This window comes from Mesocricetus auratus, unplaced genomic scaffold (assembly GCF_017639785.1).
Source record: "Mesocricetus auratus isolate SY011 unplaced genomic scaffold, BCM_Maur_2.0 Super-Scaffold_100062, whole genome shotgun sequence".
NCBI lineage: Eukaryota > Metazoa > Chordata > Mammalia > Rodentia > Cricetidae > Mesocricetus > Mesocricetus auratus.
In genome coordinates, this window is record NW_024429234.1 from 2,098,287 (window position 1) to 2,118,935 (window position 20,649).

The window sequence follows — 20,649 nt, forward strand, 5'->3', positions numbered from 1 at the left end:
TGGAGGACAAGGGCAAGGTTGGGAAATGAGGGCAGACTGTTAGGAACCTTCTGAAAGCATGGCTTCTAGACAGACCCCTGTTGCTGATGCCCAGGAAGGTATTCATTTGGGGCAGTACATCCTGCCCTGCTACTTCTCCTGTCAGTTGGCCGATACTACAGTCATTTCTTTGGCTGCTACCTCAGATGACAGGTCATCCCTCTCTTCATGTCCAGAACTGAGGATGCTAAGGACTTATTTCAAGAAGGGCAATAGTCACTACCTGTCTCCACCCAACACCAGCCTTCCAGAGGTAGCTGGCTGTCCAAGTGTGTGGTCTTGCCTGGTGCCCTTACATCATTTACTGTGTTTTTTGTCCATGTTTATCAACAGGCGTAGCCCACAGGTTCAGAGCTCATTTGACACATACCTACAAGCCAAACTAACTTTATTTCTGCTCGAGGCTCTGTTGGTCAGGTTGTCTGTGCTTTTTACCCCTCTTTATGGCTGCTCCAGAAACTCCAGCTGTCACCCATAGCCAACTTCAGTCAAGGCTCAGTGATGCTGAAGTCATAGCAGAAGTTAAAGTTGGTAGGGGGTGGGGGCACTGGGGGCGGCTGCTCAGGAATGGGCACATTCTCCAGTTCCAACAGCCGCAACTTGGTCTCCATAGTAAGCAGCTGCTCCAAGTCTAGCCGAGTCTGCTCACTGCCCATGGTGCTGCCCAGCAGGGCACTCAGCCCATCTGTCCACAGGTAGAACTAGGGATGGACAGGGCCAACACTGTGAGTGTCTACGTATCTGCTCCCCCTGCCCATCTGCCCAACAGCCAAGCCCAGACACTTACATCCCGTTTGGAAGGAGCAATGAAGTTGAGGTATGCTTCTTCTTCCCCATGGTCATAGCTGATGGAGAAAGCCAACTCATAGAGGTCCTAGGAAAGTGAGAGCAAGGACACTGAGTAGGGAACAGGCAGAGATGGGTAGGAGGGGCAGAACCTCTGACCCTACCACAGTCACCTTGTTCTGCTTCCCAGAGCCCTTCTCCCGGACATGCGGGCAGTCCTTGCCCATTAGGAGTGCCCTGATGTCTGCCACAGGGACTGTAGAAAGAAGATTTAGCTGACTACTGTGCCCTAAGGCTGACCCAAGATTGGGACATCTGGAAGGGGGAAAACAGGTGGAGGAGCCCAAGCCCTGCCCTCCTCACGCTGTTCAGGTAGACTCTCTAGGGTGGGTGGGTTGGCACCCTCCTCCACATCCCCATACTGCAGCACTTTGTGGTTGGGGGATAAACAGCAGAACCACAGCTTGTCTACAGAAAGGGAAGAGAGGAGTGATGAGAGGGGCTCTGAACCCCAACGCCCCCCCAACACCTTTGCCCATTCAGAGACCCTGGCGTCTGCGGCTGCTGATCTTGCGGAAGAGCATTCCCTCACAGAGTCGGAGCAAACGCTGCTGTCGAATTAGGCCCATGAGCTGCGGCTTCAGCTTCTCCCGCAACTCACTGGATGGAGAGTAGGGGTAGTTAACCGGGACTTACCTGGAGCATGGTCCACAGGGCACTGGGGAAGGTGGGCATTGAGACTGCAGAACCCTACCAACTCACAGTATGGGAGGGGCCAAAGTGCCCTCCTGGTGCAGCCGTTCTGTCTGCCTCAGCCTCAACACTTCCCCATAGCTGAGAACGTTCACTTTGGTTCGGAAGAGCTCCAGGGAGGTGGGCTTCAGAGCCAGCGTCCGGGCTAGCTGCTCCCGAACCACCTGCATTACCTAGGACCACACAAGTGTAGGACCTGTGTTCAGGACCCCTCTCAGAAGCACCCCATGGCTTTGCTGCTTGAACTCCACCCACCTTGTCAAAATCCTCCTGTGTTGCCCGCATTTCCTTCCAGGTTTTATTCAGCAACTGGATAGCCACGCAGAAGAGCTCATGGAAACTATGGTCTTGACTGAAGAACATGGGTGAGAAGTCCTGGGCTGTCTCGGAGCCTGGAGCGGGGGGGCAGGAGGGGCTCAGGGAGAAAGTGTCTACAGCCCCTGGCCCTCTCTGCCCTTCCGTTCCCTGACCCCAGATACGCTGGATCTAGCTCAACTCACAAGGTTCCCCAACATGGAGCAGCTCACACAGCACCACTGTCAGCTGGATGCTGCTCTTGGCGAAGGGGCACTCATGCTTGTCCTCTCGGCTACTATTCTCCAACACAAACTAAGGCAGTGGGATAGAGGATGGCAACAGGATCTCCATGGAGTCCCTGATGAAGTTGAGCTGCTGCCATCCCGCTTGCCCCACTCTTACTAACCCGACTGTATGCACTAGGTGCATGCTTGGAGAAGTAGAGCATGTTGTCCAGGGCCAGCAGACCAGGGGGCACACGCTCCAGGTCCTGGGCTGGGTTGCTGTTCTAGAGAGGGGAGTGCAGGCAGCTCAGGAAGGGCCACAGTCCTAGAATAACTGTAGCCTGGGGTGAGGTTTGGGTGGGACTAAGGTAGGGGTCACTCACAGAAAAGCCTAGCTTTCGGAACTCTCGAACACAGAGAGAACGGCGGCGGTCAGCACTCAGCCCTGTGCCCGAGGACTCCCCCTCTGGTTCAAAGGCTGCCTGGCGCAGGGCCTGCAGTCGCTCCCGCTCTTCCTGAAGTCAATGAGGAGGAGCATGTCAAGAGCATAGATTCAAAACATAATTGTAGGTAACCCTCCAGCATTTGCATGCCTGTGCACCTGGTTGTAGGGGTCAAGTGGTGTCCGCATGCGTGGCTCCAGCAACCCCAGTGTAAGAGCCTGCAGCACATACAAGTGGTGAGCCATCTCGTCGCCCATGGGTGCTGCACTGTGGATGATATTCTGGAAGACAGCCAGGCTTGAGTAAGAGTCACTGGGAAAGAAGGACCTGGAAGAGGGTCCCCTTGACCTGGCCCATCCTACCTTGTAGATGAACTGGCGAAGATTCCTCTTCCATAGGTAGTCAAGCATGTGCTGCAGTGGGTGAGAAGGGGCTTTAGATGACTTTGCTTAGCTGGAGCCCAGCACACACACACACACACACACACACACACACACACACGCCTGTTCTTCATTCGGTTATCCTGGACAGAACACTCACCTTACGTTCAGCAGTGCTAGCCCCCTGCAGCAGAGCTGTCAGCAATGCCATAGCCTTGGTTTGCAGCTGTTGGTTCACTCTATGGAAGAAGGGGCAGAATCAACCGTACATCTGGAGTCCAGTTCTGCTTCCCCTAGTCACACTGTACCCTAGAGGCTTACACCTGCAGGTGCACCAGCAGCCTATCCAGTGGCACCTCACTCTTCACCAGTTGGCCCAGGGCAGGGCTGCTCAAAGTCACGCTCTCCAGCAGCCTGAGGGCCAAGGGCTGCACAGAGGCATCCATCAGGTTCATGTTCACATAAGATACCACCTGTAAGGGATAGAAGACGTCATTACCATTCATGAAGACTAGATGCGGGCACTGTTCCACTGTTCCTGGAAGAGAACACACACCTTCCTGACAAAGGGGATGCTGAGTGTCTCCCAGGATACAACACCATGTTCCATGAGCTCCAAGAAAGCCGTTAGACCAAGGGCCAGCATCTCCCCTAGACTACAGAGAACATCTGGGGATGAGTAGGATCAGACGAAGATTCCCAAGCCCTGCTACGCCCCCTAGTCCACCACAGATGCCCCTGTGCTCACTCATCCCCATTTTCAATGATGGTGCTTAGTCTCTGAAGCCCATCACGGCTGATGACCTCCTGGGCAAAGGTCATGTCTGAGGCCAGTGGAACCAGGTTTTTCAGGGCTTGATAGCACCCTTCACGACTTGCACTCTGCAGCCCGCCCAGCACTTGCTGGGCCTCCAGGTCCTAGCAGCAGCAGAGGAAAGATGAAGCGGTTAGACGAGATGTTACTGGAACTGGAGTGTGATGGTCTGGGTGTCCACTAGGTGGGGCACTAAGAAGCTGGGGCTCCAGACCCACAGCAGAGGCCACACTAGGCAGCAAAGGGACCCAGCAGAGGGGAGGAGAGAGGCATTACTGGGGCAGTGCTGAGGCACAGGATGCTTCCATTCTTGATCTCCATGCGGTTCTGGAGGAAACAGCAGAAAGGAGTGAAGTTAAAGAGGGCTCTAGGAAATGGTCAACTGCATCATCTATTGGGAGTCAGTAAAAGAACTCCCATTCAGAGCAGGGTAAATATATTGGATCACAGCCAGGTTGGGTTAAAGGGACCCTGTGCAGTGTGGGGCTGGGAGGGGGCTCACATTCTCTGTGATGTATCTCTTGTGCCCATCAGCAAACTTTAGGGCATAGCTCTCGGAGTGAGGCAAGTTCCACCTGTGGGGCAGGAAGCTCAGCGAAGAAAGTCCAGGATCGCGTGCCCCTCCCCCTCCCCCGCTTTTGCCCAGCACTTACGCGTCGCACACCTCCTTCAGCACAGTGGCCAGGGGCTTTGCCTGCAAGTGGAGTTGTCACTCTAGGCGCTAGGGTAGGAGTTAGGGTGAGGGACTTTTAAGGGGCGGGCTGGGCTGACCCGAGGGAAGAGGAACAACCCAGAAGTGGGAGGCGGAGTTCCGACAGTCCCATTGACCTGGTCTAGCTGGATAAGCTGTGGGATGGCGTCAGACTTCTGAACGGCGATCTTCACCACGTTCCTCGGGGGCGCCATAGTTCTGCCGCTGTGGCTGCCGGCACTTTGCACAAACGTGCCACCTCCCGCCGAGGGTACACCTCGTCTGGGGACTAGGAGGATCTCCCTGTCTAAAACCTGGCTCCGGTGGCCTGCACAGTTCAGGTGCCCACTCGATCTGGCTCCGAGGCTTTCCCAAAGGAGCCTGTTAGTTCCGGGTTAATTTCAGGGGTAGGAGGGTAGGACCCAGCCTGCCCTGACCCGTTCCGCCCCACTGAGAGAGCTTGGCCCCGCCCCACGCCAAGGTGCAGCCAGCCGGTGGAGAATGGGAGGGCAGGCATCTTACATAGCAGCCACACCTCCCATTCCAGTAAGGTGACCCACCCAGTCCCAGGGAGGGGCCCCAAAGAACCAGACCAGAGATAGCCTTAGGCATGTCTTTATTCACTTGGATGCTGTACAAATATTACAATTTCCTTTTGCTGAAAAAAGTATAAAAATAATCTTTATATAGGAATCCATTCGTTACTGTAAATCTTTCTAAATCTCTGCAAATGGCTCTAAATGAGGGTAAGTGAATAAACGGAAGTGAGGGGAGTGGGTATGGGGTATCAGGAAGTTGGGCCACTCTTCAGGGACCAGCCCACCCAGATTCCTATCTAGACATAACAATTCCTTCTTATCAACCCCCTCTACCCTGGCCATCTCCGAGTTTCAGGACACAAAGCTGCAGGGTGAGCAGGTGGCAACTACCCAGCCCCACCCCCTCTCCCTCCTTAGGAGAAGAGTGGCTGGTAGTGCAGGGCAGATGTGCCACTAGGTGGCAGCTGAGCCTGGCTGGGGAAGGCTTCAGAAAAGGAAAGGCAAACACTTTGGGTTCTATTGGAGAGGGTTAAGCTCTCTCCCCTGCTCTGCTAGCACAGTACAAGTGCTAGTGCAAGACAGGGTAGCATGGCCAGAACTGAGCATCTGGGGAAGGCTGAGTAAGTCAAGAGTCAGGGCTCTCAAGCTGGGGGTGGGAGTGGGGGTTGGGGGCAGTCCCTAGTTGGCTCCTAATCCAGACAGTCTGGGTTGCAGCTGCACAGGACACGTCCCTGTGGTCAGAGGTTGAGAACAGGAACATCAAAGAGATCACAGACACCTTCACTCTCATCCAGGTTGTAGATGTAATCGTGGTCTCCCGGGGGTGGAGACAGTCGGAGAAGGGGGGGCAAACACTGCAGAGAGCATTAGGCTGAGGAGTCAAGCCAAACCCCCCCGCAGCCACCCTCCCTGCTGCTCAAAGTTCTCCCCACCTTCCTGGGCTACCCACCTTCTGAAGACATCAATTCCTCCAGCAGCTCGGAGCTCATGCACTCTGGGAATGAACAAAATTCACTCAGATTCTTCACCCACCAAAGCCCATAAACGAGAACCACATGTACACCCAGCCTCACCCTTTTTCTGAGATACCCAGCACAATACGATCCTGAGAAGGGAACTCAAAATTATGTTCCTTACTCCCTACATCCATTCCAAAGGAGAAACTCAGCCTACCTCGTGTGGGATCGAAGATTTCTGACAGCTCTTTGGGGAGATCCAGAACTGAAAGAGAAGAAAGCTAAGCTCAAAGGAGGCTCAGCTGGGTCCCACTATAGTCCAACTTTCTTCAGGCCGTATATCATTAAGCCCCAGGGAAGAAATGTTGGTCCTACCCGAGGTATAGGTGTCTTGTCTGCTAACCTAAATTCCTCATTCTGAGCCAAGGCTACCGAAAGGCCTAGTGCAGGTGACAAGTACAGCCATTCTAATTCAGACACTGCAAAACTCCAATTCCTTTCTGAGCTGGGGGTGCACACCCTCTGGGCTGGGACAAGAAAACACTTTGACAGAGGATAGTGCTAGTGTGATGAACCTACTACAAACCTCTGATTGGCAGGACACACATGGGAAGCAAAAGCAAAAGAAACCTGAACAGATCATGATGGATGTTACATGCAGAGCTCAGAAGTTCAGGTTTAGGGCTAGAGAGGTGGTTTAGTGGTTAAGAGTGTTTCCTCTCTTCCAGTCCAGGACCTGTGTTTGGCTCCCAGCACCTACACCAGCATCTCACAACCACCTGTAATTCCAGTTCCAGGGGATCCAATGCCCTCTTTTGGTCTCTAAGGGCACTCACAGGCACACACATTATTTTTGTTTTTGTTTTTTTCTTTTTTGGTTTTTCGAGACAGGGTTTCTCTGTATTGTTTTGGAGGCTGTCCTGAAACTCGCTCTGTAAACCAGGCTGGCCTCGAACTCACAGAGATCAGCCTGCCTCTGCCTCCCGAGTGCTGGGATTAAAGGCGTGCGCCACCACTGCCCGGCTATTTTTGTTTTTCAAGACAAGGCTTCTCTCTGTAGGCCCGGCTGTCCTCAAACTCAGAAAGATCCACTTGCCTCTGTCTCCCAAGTGCTGAAATTAAAGATGTACTCTACCACTGCCCAGCACATCAATGTTAAAGTTCAGATTTTGGGAGGCCAGTGAGATAGCTCAGAGGTGGCAAGTGTTTGTCTTGAAGCCTGACATTCTAAAGATGGATGGAAAGAACCAACTCCATGGGAGAGCACATATGCACAGTCTCTCCACCCCTCAGTACTGGTTTTGTTGCCGGTGATTGAACACATGTCTTCATACATGCCTAATAAGCACTCTACCACTGAGCAATATCACCAACCATATTTACAAACTGAGAAATACCAGTCAGGATTGCATTGCAGAAAGGCCGTTTCATTAGTAAGAGTAAAGAAAAGGATGCTTTTAATGGGTTTACCAGGCAAAAGAAACTGCATGGTATCACAACAACCTACCAGGCAATAGTTATGGGGGTTACCAAGCCCCTTTTGCTTAGATTTGAGGCCAGTTCCATGGGAAGTAATTCATGCCTGATACTGTAAACCTTGTCAAAGGCCCATGACTGAGGAGATCATAGACCCTAGAGGGAAAACTTAATCCTACTGCTTTGCTAAATAGGTATATTATCTAACCATCTCCTACATTTTTATGCTTCTATGTTGATCAGAGAAAATGGGCAACAGGAGTCAATACAGAAACTCATAGCTGATCTAAGTGCCAATAGGTTGAATGCTTAGCCCAGGGCTCAGGAAACATTGCTGAAGAAGGTATAGAAAGAATGTACAAGTCATAGGATGGGGAAGAGTGTTGTGAAATGCTGTCTTTTGGATGTAATTGCCAGTGTACTCAATTTCACAAGCAACTATGGTTACCTAACTAGCTGAGAAAGGGGAGTCTTTTTCTTTGGATCTGTGCTTACAGGTAGCACTAATTAGAATGAATGGGTTACAAAAAAAAAAAGATGAAAATGGAAGAGGAAGTGATGGGAGGGTGAAGGGGGAGATCTGGGTTATAAATGATCAAAACACACTATATAGAGCTAGGTGTGGCGGCACACACCTTTAATCCCAGCACCCAGGAGGCAGAGGACAGCCTGGTCTACATAGCAAGTTCCAGGACAGCCAGGGCTACATAGAGACCCTGTCTCAAAAGGACAAAAAGACCAAAAAAAAAAAAAAATCATATTGTAAACGTATGAAATCACACACACAAAAAAAGTTTTAAAGGAAAGGATGAGCTTTAATCTAGAATCAGGATGGCTCACAGTTATCTGGTGCTGAGGATGCAAGAGGGATAAGAAGAAATGTTTCACAGACTTTAGTTAGCTCCCTAGAGCTGAGGCCCTCCCCATGTGCAACATGGGAAGTACCAGTGTTTAAGCCAGTGAGGTAGAAAAGTCAGGAGCTGAGTAGGAAGACAAAGCAGGACCAAGAGAGCTCCAGACCCATGCCCTTTAGAAGCCTGCTGGGCTAACTGCACCAAGAGCTTCGTGCATCCAGACATGGTAAGGGGAGTACAGAGAGTAGCAGATCTCAATTAGTGAGGCCCGGTGACGTTCCAAATGGTGGCAGGCGGGGACTGAAGTTTTAGGAAGGGGGCAAAAGGCACCAGCACTGACCCCGAGACTAGACACCCTTGTCTGGCTGGCAGAGAACAGGATTTAGCAGGAAAGGCCCTTTCTAGCTATGTGTTTGGTAAAGCACTGGGCTGACTCCCTGCTTGCCCCTGCCCCTCAGTAAGTACTCACCACCAGTGGGGTCTGCCTTGATGGGCTCAAAGGAGGTAGAAGGGTTGGGTCCAGATGAAATGCTGCTGCTACTGCTGCTACTGCTGCTGCTGCTGCTGCTGCTGTCCAGGAGGGCAGAAGACTGCAGAGGCCGAGTGTCCAGTGCTGTCAGGCCCAGTGGCAGTGAGCTGAGCTCACCACCATCCTTGTTTTCAGTTCCAGGGCCACCACTCACTGCAACCACATCCCCAAACCCAATCACGTAAGTCAGGAAATGGATCCTAGAACTTGGCTAGGCTAGATCCTACGGCCAGGATAACCATAATGCGGGTACCCAAACCCAAGGAGAATTAGCCACTACTAGCTACCAAGGAGCAATCTAGAAAAGATCACTGAAGACAGAGCACAAGTCCTGAAGGAGGGAGATCCATGGGGCTGCCAGGATCCATTACACACTATCCAATTTGGGATAAACCTTCCCTAGTGATGCTCTTTACACAGTCAAAGCTTCCTTGTTAGAAAGGGCATATTCAAGCTGGGTGTTGGTGGTGGATCTCTGTGAGTTCAGTGGCAGCCTGGTCTACAGAGTGAGTTCCAGGGCAACCTCCAAAACAATACAGAGAAACCCTGTCTGGAAAAACCAAAAAAAAAAAAAAAAGAAAAAGAAAAGAAAGAAAGAAAAAAGAAAGGGCATATTCAGGGCAAGTGAGAGAGCCCAGTAAGTAAAGACACTTGTGGCCAAACCTGATAACCTGAGTTCAATCCCCAGAACCCATATTAAAGGAGAGACCCAATCTCTTAATTTGTCATCTGACCTCTTCTGACCTCCATATGTATGTTGTGGCATTCCTCCCCCTTACAAACAAATAAAGGAAAAAAGTAATTTAAAAGAATACATTCACTGTGACGCCAAGGAAAGCTAGGTGGGGACCCAGCAGCCTTTCCCAATTCTTAGTATAATATTCCACAGCACAGACACCTTCTTGTGGGCTCCAGAATAAGCCAACACATCCTACCAGAGAGTCTCACCTGCAATCTCAGCTGTCTGGCCTGCCACCTCTGAGACTTCAGGGCTGCCAAGGACAGGAGCAGGGGTAGTTAGCTGGGGACTGCATGGACGAGAGGCTTCTTGGGGTTGAGATAAGGCAGGCTTGGGCAGAGGTGGAGGGGTGGAAACAGCAGGTGGGCTCTGGAGCAGATCCTCAGGAGGAGGGACAGGCACAGCCACAGGTGGTGAACTCCACGCCTCCTTGTTCACTAGCAGCACCTCGATGGGACCACTCATGCTCTTTAAGTGGATCTGGTACTTCTTTTGACCATTGAGACCCTGAGGTGGGTGGCAGAAGATGCGGGACAAGCAGAAATGCAAGCATGCTCGGCTCCTGCCTGACTCTGGGTGAGAGCCAGGCTGCCATCCCACTCCTCATCTGCCAGTCCACCAAGATAACCCAAACTCCAGGCCTCCCTACCCGCCCCACCCAGAACTTATCAAGCTCCACAGCCAGTATCCACCCTCAGTTGACACCGCCTTCCAGGGTTGAGCACCTACCTCTGGGATGGGCACCTCTAGACTGGTGCCCGATGGGGCCCGGATGGCAAGCAGGGTGTCTCCTAGAATGACAAGGAGAATAAATACATCAGGGCCCATGAGCTCAATCTGAGCTAGGAAAGGAAGTGTCTGTTCACTGGGGCAAGACAAGAGATCATAGTCTCTAAGAGACTGAATATTAAGCCTCTACCATCCCAGAGCACTGGGTAGATCTAAAACTCTCCTTCCCCAAAAACTTATGCTCAGTAACAAGAAAATGCAGTTCAATCACACTTTTTTCTTCCTTTTGTTCAAGACAGGGTTTATTCATGTAATCGCTCTGGCTGTCCTAGAACTTGCAGTGTAGACCAAGCTGGCCTCAAACTCAGAGATCTGCCCTCCTCTGCTTTCCAAGTGCAGGGATTAAAGTATAGTCTTATTCTGGAGTGAGTTCACTGATCACGGGCAGCACCTCCCTCCTCAAATGGTGTTGATCCCTAGAAACAGACCTAACCAAGTTTTCCCAAAACCAAGATACAAGATGAAATATAAGAAGGAACAGCTCCTATATACACAGACCAGAAATGGACACCACTGACCCCGAATACAAGTATGTAAGATTGTACACAAACATACACATGCACATTCTCCTTTTTCCTCTAGGAGCAAACCCAGAGAACACAGCTGACGACAAGCCTAGGGACACACTGTACCCTCAGTATTGTTGGTCTCAGTGACTTTCAAACTGAGACGCTGCCTGGTTTCTCTCTTAGCAGAGACGGAACCTCTCCTTAAGCACTGAACCTGATGGACACTCAGGGCTCCATGGCTTAGTTCAGCTCCCACCCTCTCCCCCTCCCCAGGCTCTGCTCACCAGCAAAGCACCTGCAGATGTCCTCATGAGTCACGTAGGCCAAAGTGTGGGGGTTAAGGAGAACAGCTGATGTCTTTCTTACTGTGCCAGATGGCAGACCACAGAACACCCCATGTTTTAGCAGATGTCTGACACACAAGCCCTCAGAAGAAGCTCTGGAACTTGGGGTCCAAGTGGGTAAGGATCATGAGCTAAGATTGGAAGAGAAGGGAGCCTCAAATCTGAATCTGACCAAGGGATCATTCTCCCAAAAGGGACAGGGCCCTGAGCTCCACAGAGCAAAACCAGCCGAGGACCCTTTGCCCACTCCCCAGGACAGGGACTGCCAGAGGATATCAGCTGTTCTGGACGTCCTCCGTGACATTCCGGATGCTCTGCTGCACCCACACCTTGTGCTGGTCAAGTTCTTGCTCCCGCTGCTGCAGCTCCTCGATCTCTGCCTTGAGCTCAATCAGCTTGTCGGCAATCTCCCGGGTATTGCAACCTGGCCCCACACCCCTGAACCAGAGGAGTAAGAAACTGAGAGGGACTGCTAGAACTTTGGGTCCCACACCTCTGCTCCCTCCTGCAACCCGACACTTCTGCTCTCCCTAAATCCCTACTCACTTCCACTGGATGCTGTTCTTGGATTTTTTCTCGATCAGACCAATACCTTCCAACACGTTGGTGATGTCGTAAATCCGCCGTTTCTGCCGCACAGCTAGAGTGTCGGCTGCCTGGCAAGTAGAAGAGAATGGAGAATGCTACCCCACTCTTAAGGGTGCACCCCGATACCTTTAGTCTGGAATGGGGGGGTCGTCTTGTGTCCCACCCCCGGAGTTCCTTCCAGTCACTCCAGCCGTGCGTTGGGAAGAGTCTTGTGTTCTCATATTCTAATGCTCGTTTCCCTGTGCTAGCCACGAGGGCCAGCACCTGCAGCCCCGACTCAGACACAGATCTCACGCTCTGTGGCTTGAGTGGAAGCAGCCTCCCGCCTCTCTCGTGAGAGAAAGCACACAGATGTGGGCCGGCTGTTGGAGGACCTAGCGGGGTAGCCCCAGTGGTTCCCGCTACTGGTTCAGGCCTCGTCCACCATCTCCCCCGTCGCCCCTCAGACCGAGCCGCACCAGCTTGAGGTCAAGCACACCGTCCTTGGCTTCCTGCAGAAGCGACACGAACTTGGTGGTGAGAAGTCCCAGACTCTTCTCGTGCCTGCTTGGAGTGCCCGGGGGCGGCGGCGCCTGTGGCCCGGCCTCCGCCATCGCGCCCGCCCGCCCGCCCGCCTCCCCTTAGCCAGGCCAGGCCAGGCCGGCCGCGGCGCCACTTCCGCTTCCGTTCTTAGTCGCCCGGCCACCGGCGCTATCACCGCTGCTTCCGCTTCCGTCTCATGCCTCCCAGGGTATCTGGTGCAATTCCTGCCTGCAGATCTGGACGTAAAATTTGGGGGACCATCAGCAAATGTACCTTTAGCAAAGAAGACTAAAGCAACTCCTAGGACAGCGAGTGGACCCAACAAACTGTGTAGAAGGAAGATGGGAAGGGTTGTCAGTCACCAGTCCTGGCAGTAGAGAGGAGGGAACCACCAGAATCTTCCTTGTTAACTTGTCTCCAAACTACTAACTGCCCGAACCCCCCATCTAGGGAATGGAAGCCATACTACCTGATAAGCATAGCCTATTAAATTAAAACTGCTCCTAAAGGCTTCCTTACTGTTTTGAGATCACCCCTGCCTTTACTTTTTGTCAAAACCAGCAAGCACTAACTATATCTAGCCTGCCCACTTCTACCATCTCTACTCCTCCTTTAGTTCCAGCATCATTTTCCTTTGGCCTCTATGCTACATACAGTTTCCAGCCATTTCTCAATGCACGCAAAGGTATTTGCCTATGTGTGACTATAAGCAAAGCCTTTTTTGTTTTGTTTTGTTTTTTTGTTTTTTTTTGTTTTTCGAGACAGGGTTTCTCTGTATTGTCTTGGAAGCTGTCCTGGAACTCGCTTTGTAGACCAAGGCAAAGCCTTTAAGACAGCTCCTGACATAGGAAGAACCGCGTGTTTGCAAGTGTCACTTACTTTTTAAAGGTTGCTATTTTATTTTTGTTATCTGTACGTGTGTGTCTGCCTGTGTGTGGTGTGTGCACATGTGTGCAGGTGCTCTGGGTGTTTTGGAAGAGGGTGTCTGATCTCCAGGAGCTGGAGTTAACAGGCAGTTGTGAGCTGCCATGTAGGTGCTGGGAATTGAACCCTGGTCCTCTGCAAGAGCAGCCAGTGCTCTGCCCTTAACTTCTAAGCCATCTCGCCAGCTGCAAGTCTTTTTATTTTTAACATTGCTATCACTTATTGTTACTTGTTTCTTTTGGTCAGTTCCTCTAGAAAACAAACTGCCTTCAGCAAGTTTATTGAGGGTTCATACGTGTAAAACAAGCAGAATTCGCAAGATCTAGTTATGAGAGTCCATGGTGCTAGCTCTGAAACTGGGATAGTCTTTCTGAGGTGTTCGTGCTCAACCAGGGTACTTACTTAGGCCTTTGTACATCAAAACTGCCTTAGAACTTCAGCTGCAAGCCCTCAACAACCTGCATTTCTAGCAGCTAGGAAAGGAGTCTCTGTCCTGATGGATGGATCTATGTGGTACACCAAGTAGTTACTATGTTATCGGATGGATCTGTGTGGTACACCAAGTAGTTACTATGTTATCATCTAAAGTTGCTCATCGCTCCCCATCAGTTTCGGGAACAATAGAACTTTTATGACCCCACTACACTCTCTCCTCACAGCAGGTGCTCTTTCCTCCACAGGGGCTCATACCCTTTTGGGGGGGAGGGGCAATCAGCAGTTCTCATACTGACATGTTGTTTGCAGCGATATCAATGCATCAACACGTGGGAGGGTCATTCTTCAAACCAGCTTGAGGCCAAATCGGCTTGATATGTGCATATGTCTTTCCTGAGCACATAGAAGTCCTAGGTGAGCTGGTCAAGACTTGATGATCGCCGGGCGTTGGTGGTGCAAGCCTGTAATCCCAGCACTTGGGAGGCAGAGGCAGGTGGGTCTCTGTGAGTTCAAGGCCAGCCTGGTCTACAAGAGCTAGTTCCAGGACAGCCTCCAAAGCCACAGAGAAACCATGTCTCGAAAAACTGAAGAAAAAAAAAAGACTTGATGATCACAGGGAGTTCATGCCTGCCCCCACCCCACAGGAAGTGGCGCCCAGCTCTCCCCACCTCAATGCAGATGCTTTTCCTGTTGGGAATAAAGTGCCAGAGACTCGACTTCCTTCCTTTCTGCCTTGGAAAAGGAGGGGCCTTAGAGAGAAGAAGGGGCTTCTGGGCTGGGAAGAGAAGCTTCCTTGGGGAGAGGAGCTGGAGTCACTCAGGTCCTGTGAGCAGTGAGGGTGTGCCCAGCTCTGCAGGAGAGAGAAGGCCATTTTCAAGGCCAAGGCTGTTTGTGGAGGAGGGAGAACTGGACACCGGTCAGATCTGGTAAGTTCTATACCAAATTTCCTGGGCGTTACAGAGCAGAAAAGGGACTTGCAGCTAGCATGTTAGGGCTATTTGGATACTCTCACACTTGGCGTCTGCAGAGGCACAACGCAGGACCCCAGAGAGCCAAGAACTCCCAGGTATCCCCCTTCTACCATACCTTCCTCTCTTATTCCCTGAAGGGGCGAGACAAGAACCTTGCTCCTCTTTCTCAGAGGGGCCAAAGGAACATCCTCTCTACCTGATCTACTCCAGACTCTCACTCACCTCACTCCTACCACGTCGCCAGCTGCCAAGGCAGACCATGGACTCAGCAGCCAAGGACAAAATACAGCCCGCACTTCTTCCTGGTACGAGCCTTGCTAGCCGGGCTGGGGGAAGGAGGATGGCAAGAAAGATGGAAGTAGTGGGCTGGGTTTTCCTGTAAGGTGTGGCTACACCTCTATGCGACGGTGAAGAGGGGGCTAACCTGCTGACTGGCTGAGGAAACAGGAGAGCAGCAGGCTTGTTAGCCACAGGCCCTCCCTGACTGACACAGCTGCCCAGGCTCTTCCTGTCCAGGGTCTGAGTGGCCAGAGCAGGAGAGGGCAGAGCAGCTGGCTCGGGGTGCAGCACTCAAGTGGGCCTCGGGCATTTTCTACCGGCCAGAGCAGCTGGCCAGGCTGGGCCAGTACCGAAGCCGGGAGGTGCAGCGTAACTATTTCCTGGAGGCACGCATTAAGGTGGGTTTAGGACAGGGGGCAGCAGTGTAGGAGTGGGCTGTAGGGATGGCCAGACTTACAAGCTAAGTCTCTCCACAGTCCGTGGTGCAGTCGTACCTGGAAGGTGTGCAGACCGGTGTGTGGCAATTGGCCCAAGCCCTTGAGACTGTGCAGGGAACACGTGACATCCTGGGACAGGCCCGTCACTTACTTCAGGGCTTGTCTCAGACCTCACAAACCCTAGCGCCCCTAAGGGAATGTGTTGTCCAGCACAAGCAACTTCAGGTCCTGACTCAGTTGCTGCCAAGACTACAGGCAGGTGAGTAGGGTGTGAGGGGAAGGGGGGGCAGTGTCCCTAGGCTCAGCTTCTAATAATCCACAAATACCCTTGCTGATCAGCAGCTGGGACACTAGGAAAGTGATTACATGGAGAGGTGCACCAGGGACATCCCAGAGAGTAACTCAGCTTCACAGAGTATATGAAATAGGGCACACAATCAACTCCTTCTGGGTGTTAGAGTCAACATGGACATTCCATTATGTGGCTGTAACCACAGTGGTTAACACATTGAAAGAAAGGGCTTTGGCTGTAGCTCAGTGGTAAATTCAATCCCAGGCATCCCCCCCAAATTACACACCCACACCCACACACACACACACACAAAGTTCAAGAATACTTCCATCCATATATACATCAACATATGTATACACATAAATTTACATATGTAGCTATGTTTGTAAATATTTCCCAGACAAGGTGGCTGAATAGCAACCCGCATGGTTTCCCATTTATTTTGTCTGTCCTCTAACACTTTTAAAGATTTTTATTTTAAGTGTATGTTTGAGTGCCTGAATGTATGTATGAGTACCTGGTACTGGCAGGGGTCAGAAGAGGACTTAGATCCCCCTGGGACTGGAGTTATAGGCAGTTGTGAGTTGCCACATGGGTGCTTGGAATCAAATCCATGTCCTATGCAAGAAGGCAGCCAGTGCTCCTAACCACTGAGCCATCTCTCTAGCCTCGCACACACCTCCCCGGCATTCTTGATTTCATGTTCTATTGGCTCAGGGGTTGGCATATGGCCCGGCTCTAGAGCTCAGATTGACCAACACTCCTGTGCTTATTACTAAATAATTAGTACACCATCATACCAGTCTCGGTACCCCTTGCTGAAGCAACAGCACAGATGGGAAGACTGAGGCCTCCAGCCACCTTCTTCCTTCACTAGTGCCAGCAGCAGTGGCCCACACACAGACCCTGATTGATGCTCAGCGATTCTTGGAGGCCTATGTGAGCCTACGGGAGCTGGAGCAGCTGCAAGAGGAGACGTGGATACCCCTGGGAGGGCTGGAGTTGCCAATATTCCAGGGTCTGGGCCTTCTGGCTGAGGCACTGGGCCAAGCAGTGGAGGCAGCTGCAGGGGCTGCTGGGCAACTAGCACGTGAGAATCCGGCCCTGCTGGTAGCTGCTGTTCGTGTGGCAGAGGTGGAGACTGAGCGTACAATCCTGGGGCACGCACCGCGAGACTGGCGGCAGCGGTGTCTCCGGGCACTACAGGAGGGCCTGGAGAGGGCCCATTTCGCATCACCCGTGCTTCCTGAGCCAGGAGCCCTAGCAGGGTGGCTTGAGGCTCTGCAGGTATCGCTGCCTGCTGAGATGGCAGCGGCCGAGGCACTAGTGGCACCCTGCTGCCCACCAAACTACAACGTGGTTCAGCTGTGGGCCCACACCCTGCACAGCGGCCTGCGCCGCAGTGTGCAGCGACTCCTCTCAGGGCCTGAGCTGGGAGCCGCTGACACCTTCGCCTTGCTGCACTGGGCACTGCACGTGTACATGGGGTGAGTGTTCTTGGGGAAGTGGGAAGTGGGGAGATTAGAGGCTCGGTATGACACCCTGCTATCCGTCTCTAGGAAGGAAATGATGGGGAACTTGGAACTGGGGCCCGAGGCTGATGTGTCCCAGCTAGAGCCCCTCCTGACCTCAGAGAACATTGAGCAGCTGGAGGCAGCATTTGTGGCCCAAGTCCAGGTGACTAGTTAGGGCAGAGGACAGAGGTGCTCTGCTCACCGTTTCTAGATGAACGACTTGTCAACGCCCTGTATGTCTTGCTGCTCCTTAACCCTTTCTTCCCAGGGAAGTGTGGCTCAGTGGCTGCAGAAGGCACTAGATGGGGAGGTAGCTGAGTGGAGCAGGGAGCAGGAGCCTAACACAGACCCGTCTGGTTTCTACCACTCACCAATGCCAGCCATTGTTCTGCAGGTGGGTAGGAAGTACCCAAGGCGAGTGGGCAGCTCCCACAAGGAAAGGGAGGTGGGCGGGTCCAGGGGATCTCTAAAGGCTGCCCCTCCCTGCCCGTAGATCCTGGCTGAGAACATTCAAGTGACCAGCCTGATCAGTGACTCGCTGCATCGGCGGGTGCGTGACATGGCGCTGTCAAAACTGGACACATTCCTGAGGAGGTTTGCCAAGCAGGGACCCACTCACAACCCCCAGCAGCCAAAGGGCTCTGAAGGAGTAGGGGAAGCCCGCACCGGTGGGGAGGGGCTCCTTTAAACAAGGCCTTGAGAGTGGGGCTGCAGTCATGGGGGGTGCCAGAGCAGCAGCAAACCCCAGCCCCCTCTGCCCACTACAGCTTCAGTGATGCCCTGATCCAGTTCTCTCGAGACCATCTCAGGAGAGAAGCCCCTCACTACGTACCCTACCTACTGGCTGCCTTCAACCACCACTCAGCACTGAGGTACTGTACACTCTTCTGAGTTCCCAAACTGCATGGGTGCCACCCACATTACAACCACTTTGGGCTCCCAAAGATGGGGTTCCAATAGTAGCTCTGCTAAGTGCTAGTTGTATCACAAAGTACATTTGTTTTGAGACAAGGTTTCTCTGTAGCTTTGGAGGCTGTCCTGGAACTGACTTTGTAGACCAGGTTGGCCTTGAACTCACAGAGATCGGCTTACCTCTGCCTCCCGAGTGCTGAGATTAAAGGCATGCACCACCACCCGGAAACTTTTATTAGTATTACCTGGGTAACAGTGGAATAGTCTGAAAATCATATAAGATAAAGATCTGAATATCTACCCCATTCTTTCAGCAAATATTTATCAAGGCTTTATATCAGATAACATCTGAAGTAACAGCTATGAACAAGAAAAATGTCCTCCCATTCCTCCTGCTTTGGGTCAAAAGTTCCACTCTGTGGTCCAGGCTGGCCTGAAACTGGTAGCAATCTTCCTTCTTCAGCCTCCACCAGGCCTGGCTATCTTCTTGAGTATTATGCTCTTGTGGTAGGCCAGGGACAGACAGACATACAAGTTGACGTTTTTTTTTTTTGTTGTTGTTGTTGGTTTTTTTTTTTTTTTCGAGACAGGGTTTCTCTGTGGCTTTGGAGGCTGTCCTGGAACTCGCTTGGCAGTCCAGGCTGGTCTCGAACTCACAGAGATCCGCCTGCCTCTGCCTCCCGAGTGCTGGGACAAGTTGACGCTTTTTACTCCCTCTTGTTTCCTCCCTTACCGATGAGGAAAGAAAACAACAGGAAGAATGACTTAACTCAGATTACATTAGAGGCAAGTCCTCTGAGCATGCCCTTTCTAGCCTTTCAGAATACCTGAGACCTTCCTAAGCTCAGAGCCGCTCCCGCCCCCGCTCCACACTGTGCACCACAAGGTGGCGCTAGAATGGATGACTCCTTAAGGACCGTGCGAGCCTTGGCCTTGGTCCTGAAGTAGTACTTTTGGTTGGTTCAGCTCTTCGTTATCCGTCCTGCTGCCCGCCGGGGAAGCTTCAGGGGTCTTGGCTCCAGTAGAGGCCACGCTGGACGACGTACAGAGGAGGATCTGCCGTCTGGTATTGGAAGCACTGCAGGTTGAACTCCAGGTGAGGCTTCCATTCCAGTCAGGGTAGAGACATGGTATATTTATGGTTGTCTCTGCGGGATCTGGATCTTTTCTCTAACCTGCCTCTGCCATGCTTTTCCTAGCCCCTGTTCGCATCTCTGCCCTCGCGCCAGTGGCTCTTGAGTTCTGAGTTGCTGGACGATGTGTGTGAGCAGACGTCGCACTTTTGCCAGGATTTCTGGCGTGTGCGGAAGCCTGCAGTTCAGGTGGAGCCGGGAGAGGAAGACTGGGGAAGGGCCACTGCTAATGGGGCACTGCTAACGCAGTTACCTGTCCCGCAGCTGCTGCTGGCGGAGGCGGAACGAACCGTGGTGTTGCAATACCTGCGCGCGCTGATGCAGGGCCGCCTGGTGTGCCGCAGTGCAGACGAGCGGACCCAAGCGGCTGAGCGCCTTCGGCACGATGCTACCCAACTTAAGGAGCTTTTTCTGGGTTTGGTGAGAGCTGGTTGGGAGAGCAGGGAATCTCAGTAGTCGGGTGGGAGCCGAGGGCCGGCTGGAAACCCTGCCCCAATGTGTTTAGGGCCTGGAGGAGAGCGCTCACTGCGCGCCGGTGCTGCTCGCGCTGCGGGAACTGCTCAACCTCCACGACCCCACGCTGCTTGGCCTCGAGGTGGCGGGCCTGAGGCAAAAATTTCCGGACGTGAGGTGCGAGGAAGGGGACAGGGGAGGAGGAGCCCGGGAGGGCAAGGGCGGGTCTGACAGGCGTGGTGATATTCCTGCAGCGAGGATCATGTCTCGGTCCTCTTGGACCTGCGCGGGGACGTGTCCCGGGAGCATCGCCAGGCAGCACTCAGTTCCCTGCAGGCCGGCCCACCGCCCTCACCTTCCACTGGTCGCCGTGCACTCTTCAGCCTCGTGCCGACGCCTACGCCCTCCCTGTCCTCCTGCCTCCCCTCGGGTCCCTGCTCCTGACCCACCTGTCTGCGTAATAAAGCCACGTCCACCGCGTGTCTGAATTTGTGTGTTGGGGCACGCGGGTGTTGGAATTAGCGGTGAAATGAAATTAAGGGCCCATGCACAGTGGCACTCTTAATCCTGGTTGCAAAGTATTCTGACAGCATCTCGCCTATGCAGGCATCTGCTCTCTTTGTGAATTGCGTCCCCCGAACCCTGGGCTCCCGCCGAGTACTCGGTGTCCATGTATCCACCCGCCGGCAATAAGTGTCTCCACCGCCCTCGCGAGTTGCTTTAGAAGCCAGAAACTGGTGGAGGGGGAGGTTTAGGACGGCACCCCGCCCAGGGGCGTAGCGTGGCCGTGATCCCGCCCTCTTTGCACGCCTGGCTCCGCCTGCAGTGGGCTTAAGCTCGCGCTACCGCGGAAACTGACGTGAGCCTGCGCGTCTTCGTGTGAGCGTGCGCGCGCCCGAGTGCGTGAGTGTCTGGCGCCAGCTCCCACAATCTCCGAGACCTGCGACCCGCTTTGAAGAGCAGGAATTGCGGACAGCAAAAGAGGCACGAACAGGTGGGGGCGCGGCACGCGGACCGAACCCCCGTC

General features: G+C 52.8%; 3 protein-coding genes across 9 annotated transcripts; 1 reads left to right on the forward strand and 2 right to left on the reverse strand.

The window, feature by feature from the left end:
* Positions 1 to 410: 410 nt before the first annotated feature.
* Elmo3 (engulfment and cell motility 3) lies at positions 411 to 5,001 on the reverse strand. 5 transcript variants are annotated; one of them, XM_005076275.3, is made up of 20 exons: positions 4,565 to 4,883; positions 4,390 to 4,430; positions 4,239 to 4,311; positions 4,013 to 4,063; positions 3,671 to 3,840; positions 3,479 to 3,578; positions 3,244 to 3,395; positions 3,083 to 3,161; positions 2,905 to 2,955; positions 2,701 to 2,823; positions 2,483 to 2,614; positions 2,282 to 2,383; positions 2,079 to 2,187; positions 1,834 to 1,970; positions 1,588 to 1,751; positions 1,373 to 1,485; positions 1,189 to 1,293; positions 999 to 1,081; positions 827 to 913; positions 411 to 740 (listed from the first exon to the last, which is right to left on the reverse strand). In XM_005076275.3, exons 1-20 carry the CDS (start codon positions 4,640 to 4,642, stop codon positions 528 to 530), a joined length of 2,163 nt encoding a protein of 720 aa, XP_005076332.1. In that variant the 5' UTR covers positions 4,643 to 4,883; the 3' UTR covers positions 411 to 527. The 5 variants fall into 5 exon arrangements, with proteins under 5 accessions (XP_005076332.1, XP_012973387.1, XP_040592445.1 ...); XM_013117933.2 differs by having other exon boundaries at positions 2,701 to 2,955; XM_040736511.1 differs by lacking the exon at positions 4,239 to 4,311 and having other exon boundaries at positions 2,701 to 2,955; positions 4,390 to 4,883.
* Positions 5,002 to 5,026: 25 nt separating this feature from the next.
* E2f4 (E2F transcription factor 4) lies at positions 5,027 to 12,385 on the reverse strand. The gene is made up of 10 exons (XM_040736518.1): positions 12,209 to 12,385; positions 11,709 to 11,818; positions 11,439 to 11,600; positions 11,103 to 11,146; positions 10,250 to 10,311; positions 9,730 to 10,027; positions 8,722 to 8,934; positions 6,140 to 6,187; positions 5,916 to 5,960; positions 5,027 to 5,820 (listed from the first exon to the last, which is right to left on the reverse strand). Exons 1-10 carry the CDS (start codon positions 12,341 to 12,343, stop codon positions 5,753 to 5,755), a joined length of 1,185 nt encoding a protein of 394 aa, XP_040592452.1. The 5' UTR covers positions 12,344 to 12,385; the 3' UTR covers positions 5,027 to 5,752.
* Positions 12,386 to 14,335: 1,950 nt separating this feature from the next.
* On the forward strand, positions 14,336 to 20,102 carry Exoc3l1 (exocyst complex component 3 like 1). 3 transcript variants are annotated; one of them, XM_013117807.3, is made up of 14 exons: positions 14,336 to 14,557; positions 14,740 to 14,907; positions 15,104 to 15,279; positions 15,358 to 15,577; positions 16,488 to 17,097; positions 17,170 to 17,287; positions 17,393 to 17,518; positions 17,618 to 17,718; positions 17,892 to 17,996; positions 19,003 to 19,132; positions 19,236 to 19,358; positions 19,434 to 19,589; positions 19,675 to 19,799; positions 19,877 to 20,102. In XM_013117807.3, exons 2-14 carry the CDS (start codon positions 14,862 to 14,864, stop codon positions 20,064 to 20,066), a joined length of 2,226 nt encoding a protein of 741 aa, XP_012973261.1. In that variant the 5' UTR covers positions 14,336 to 14,557; positions 14,740 to 14,861; the 3' UTR covers positions 20,067 to 20,102. The 3 variants fall into 3 exon arrangements, with proteins under 3 accessions (XP_012973261.1, XP_012973259.1, XP_040592453.1); XM_013117805.3 differs by having other exon boundaries at positions 14,354 to 14,557; positions 19,236 to 19,589; XM_040736519.1 differs by lacking the exon at positions 14,336 to 14,557 and adding an exon at positions 14,610 to 14,697 and having other exon boundaries at positions 14,773 to 14,907; positions 19,236 to 19,589.
* The last annotated feature ends 547 nt before the right edge of the window (positions 20,103 to 20,649 follow it).

Excerpts from the sequence above, each read along its gene's own strand:
- Elmo3 (XM_013117933.2), bottom strand. The coding sequence starts at position 4,642 with ATGGCGCCCCCGAGGAACGTGGTGAAGATCGCCGTTCAGAAGTCTGAC. Across the intron at positions 4,064-4,238 it reads AGAGATACATCACAGAGAAT|AACCGCATGGAGATCAAGAA; the intron begins GTGAGCCCCCTC and ends TGTTTCCTCCAG. Across the intron at positions 741-826 it reads TTGCTCCTTCCAAACGGGAT|TTCTACCTGTGGACAGATGG; the intron begins GTAAGTGTCTGG and ends GTCCATCCCTAG.
- E2f4 (XM_040736518.1), bottom strand. The coding sequence starts at position 12,343 with ATGGCGGAGGCCGGGCCACAGGCGCCGCCGCCCCCGGGCACTCCAAGC. Across the intron at positions 10,028-10,249 it reads TAGAGGTGCCCATCCCAGAG|GGTCTCAATGGTCAAAAGAA; the intron begins GTAGGTGCTCAA and ends CACCCACCTCAG. Across the intron at positions 5,821-5,915 it reads GGAATTGATGTCTTCAGAAG|TGTTTGCCCCCCCTTCTCCG; the intron begins GTGGGTAGCCCA and ends TGCTCTCTGCAG.
- Exoc3l1 (XM_013117805.3), top strand. The coding sequence starts at position 14,862 with ATGGACTCAGCAGCCAAGGACAAAATACAGCCCGCACTTCTTCCTG. Across the intron at positions 17,098-17,169 it reads GCACTGCACGTGTACATGGG|GAAGGAAATGATGGGGAACT; the intron begins GTGAGTGTTCTT and ends ATCCGTCTCTAG. Across the intron at positions 19,133-19,235 it reads CACTGCAGGTTGAACTCCAG|CCCCTGTTCGCATCTCTGCC; the intron begins GTGAGGCTTCCA and ends TGCTTTTCCTAG.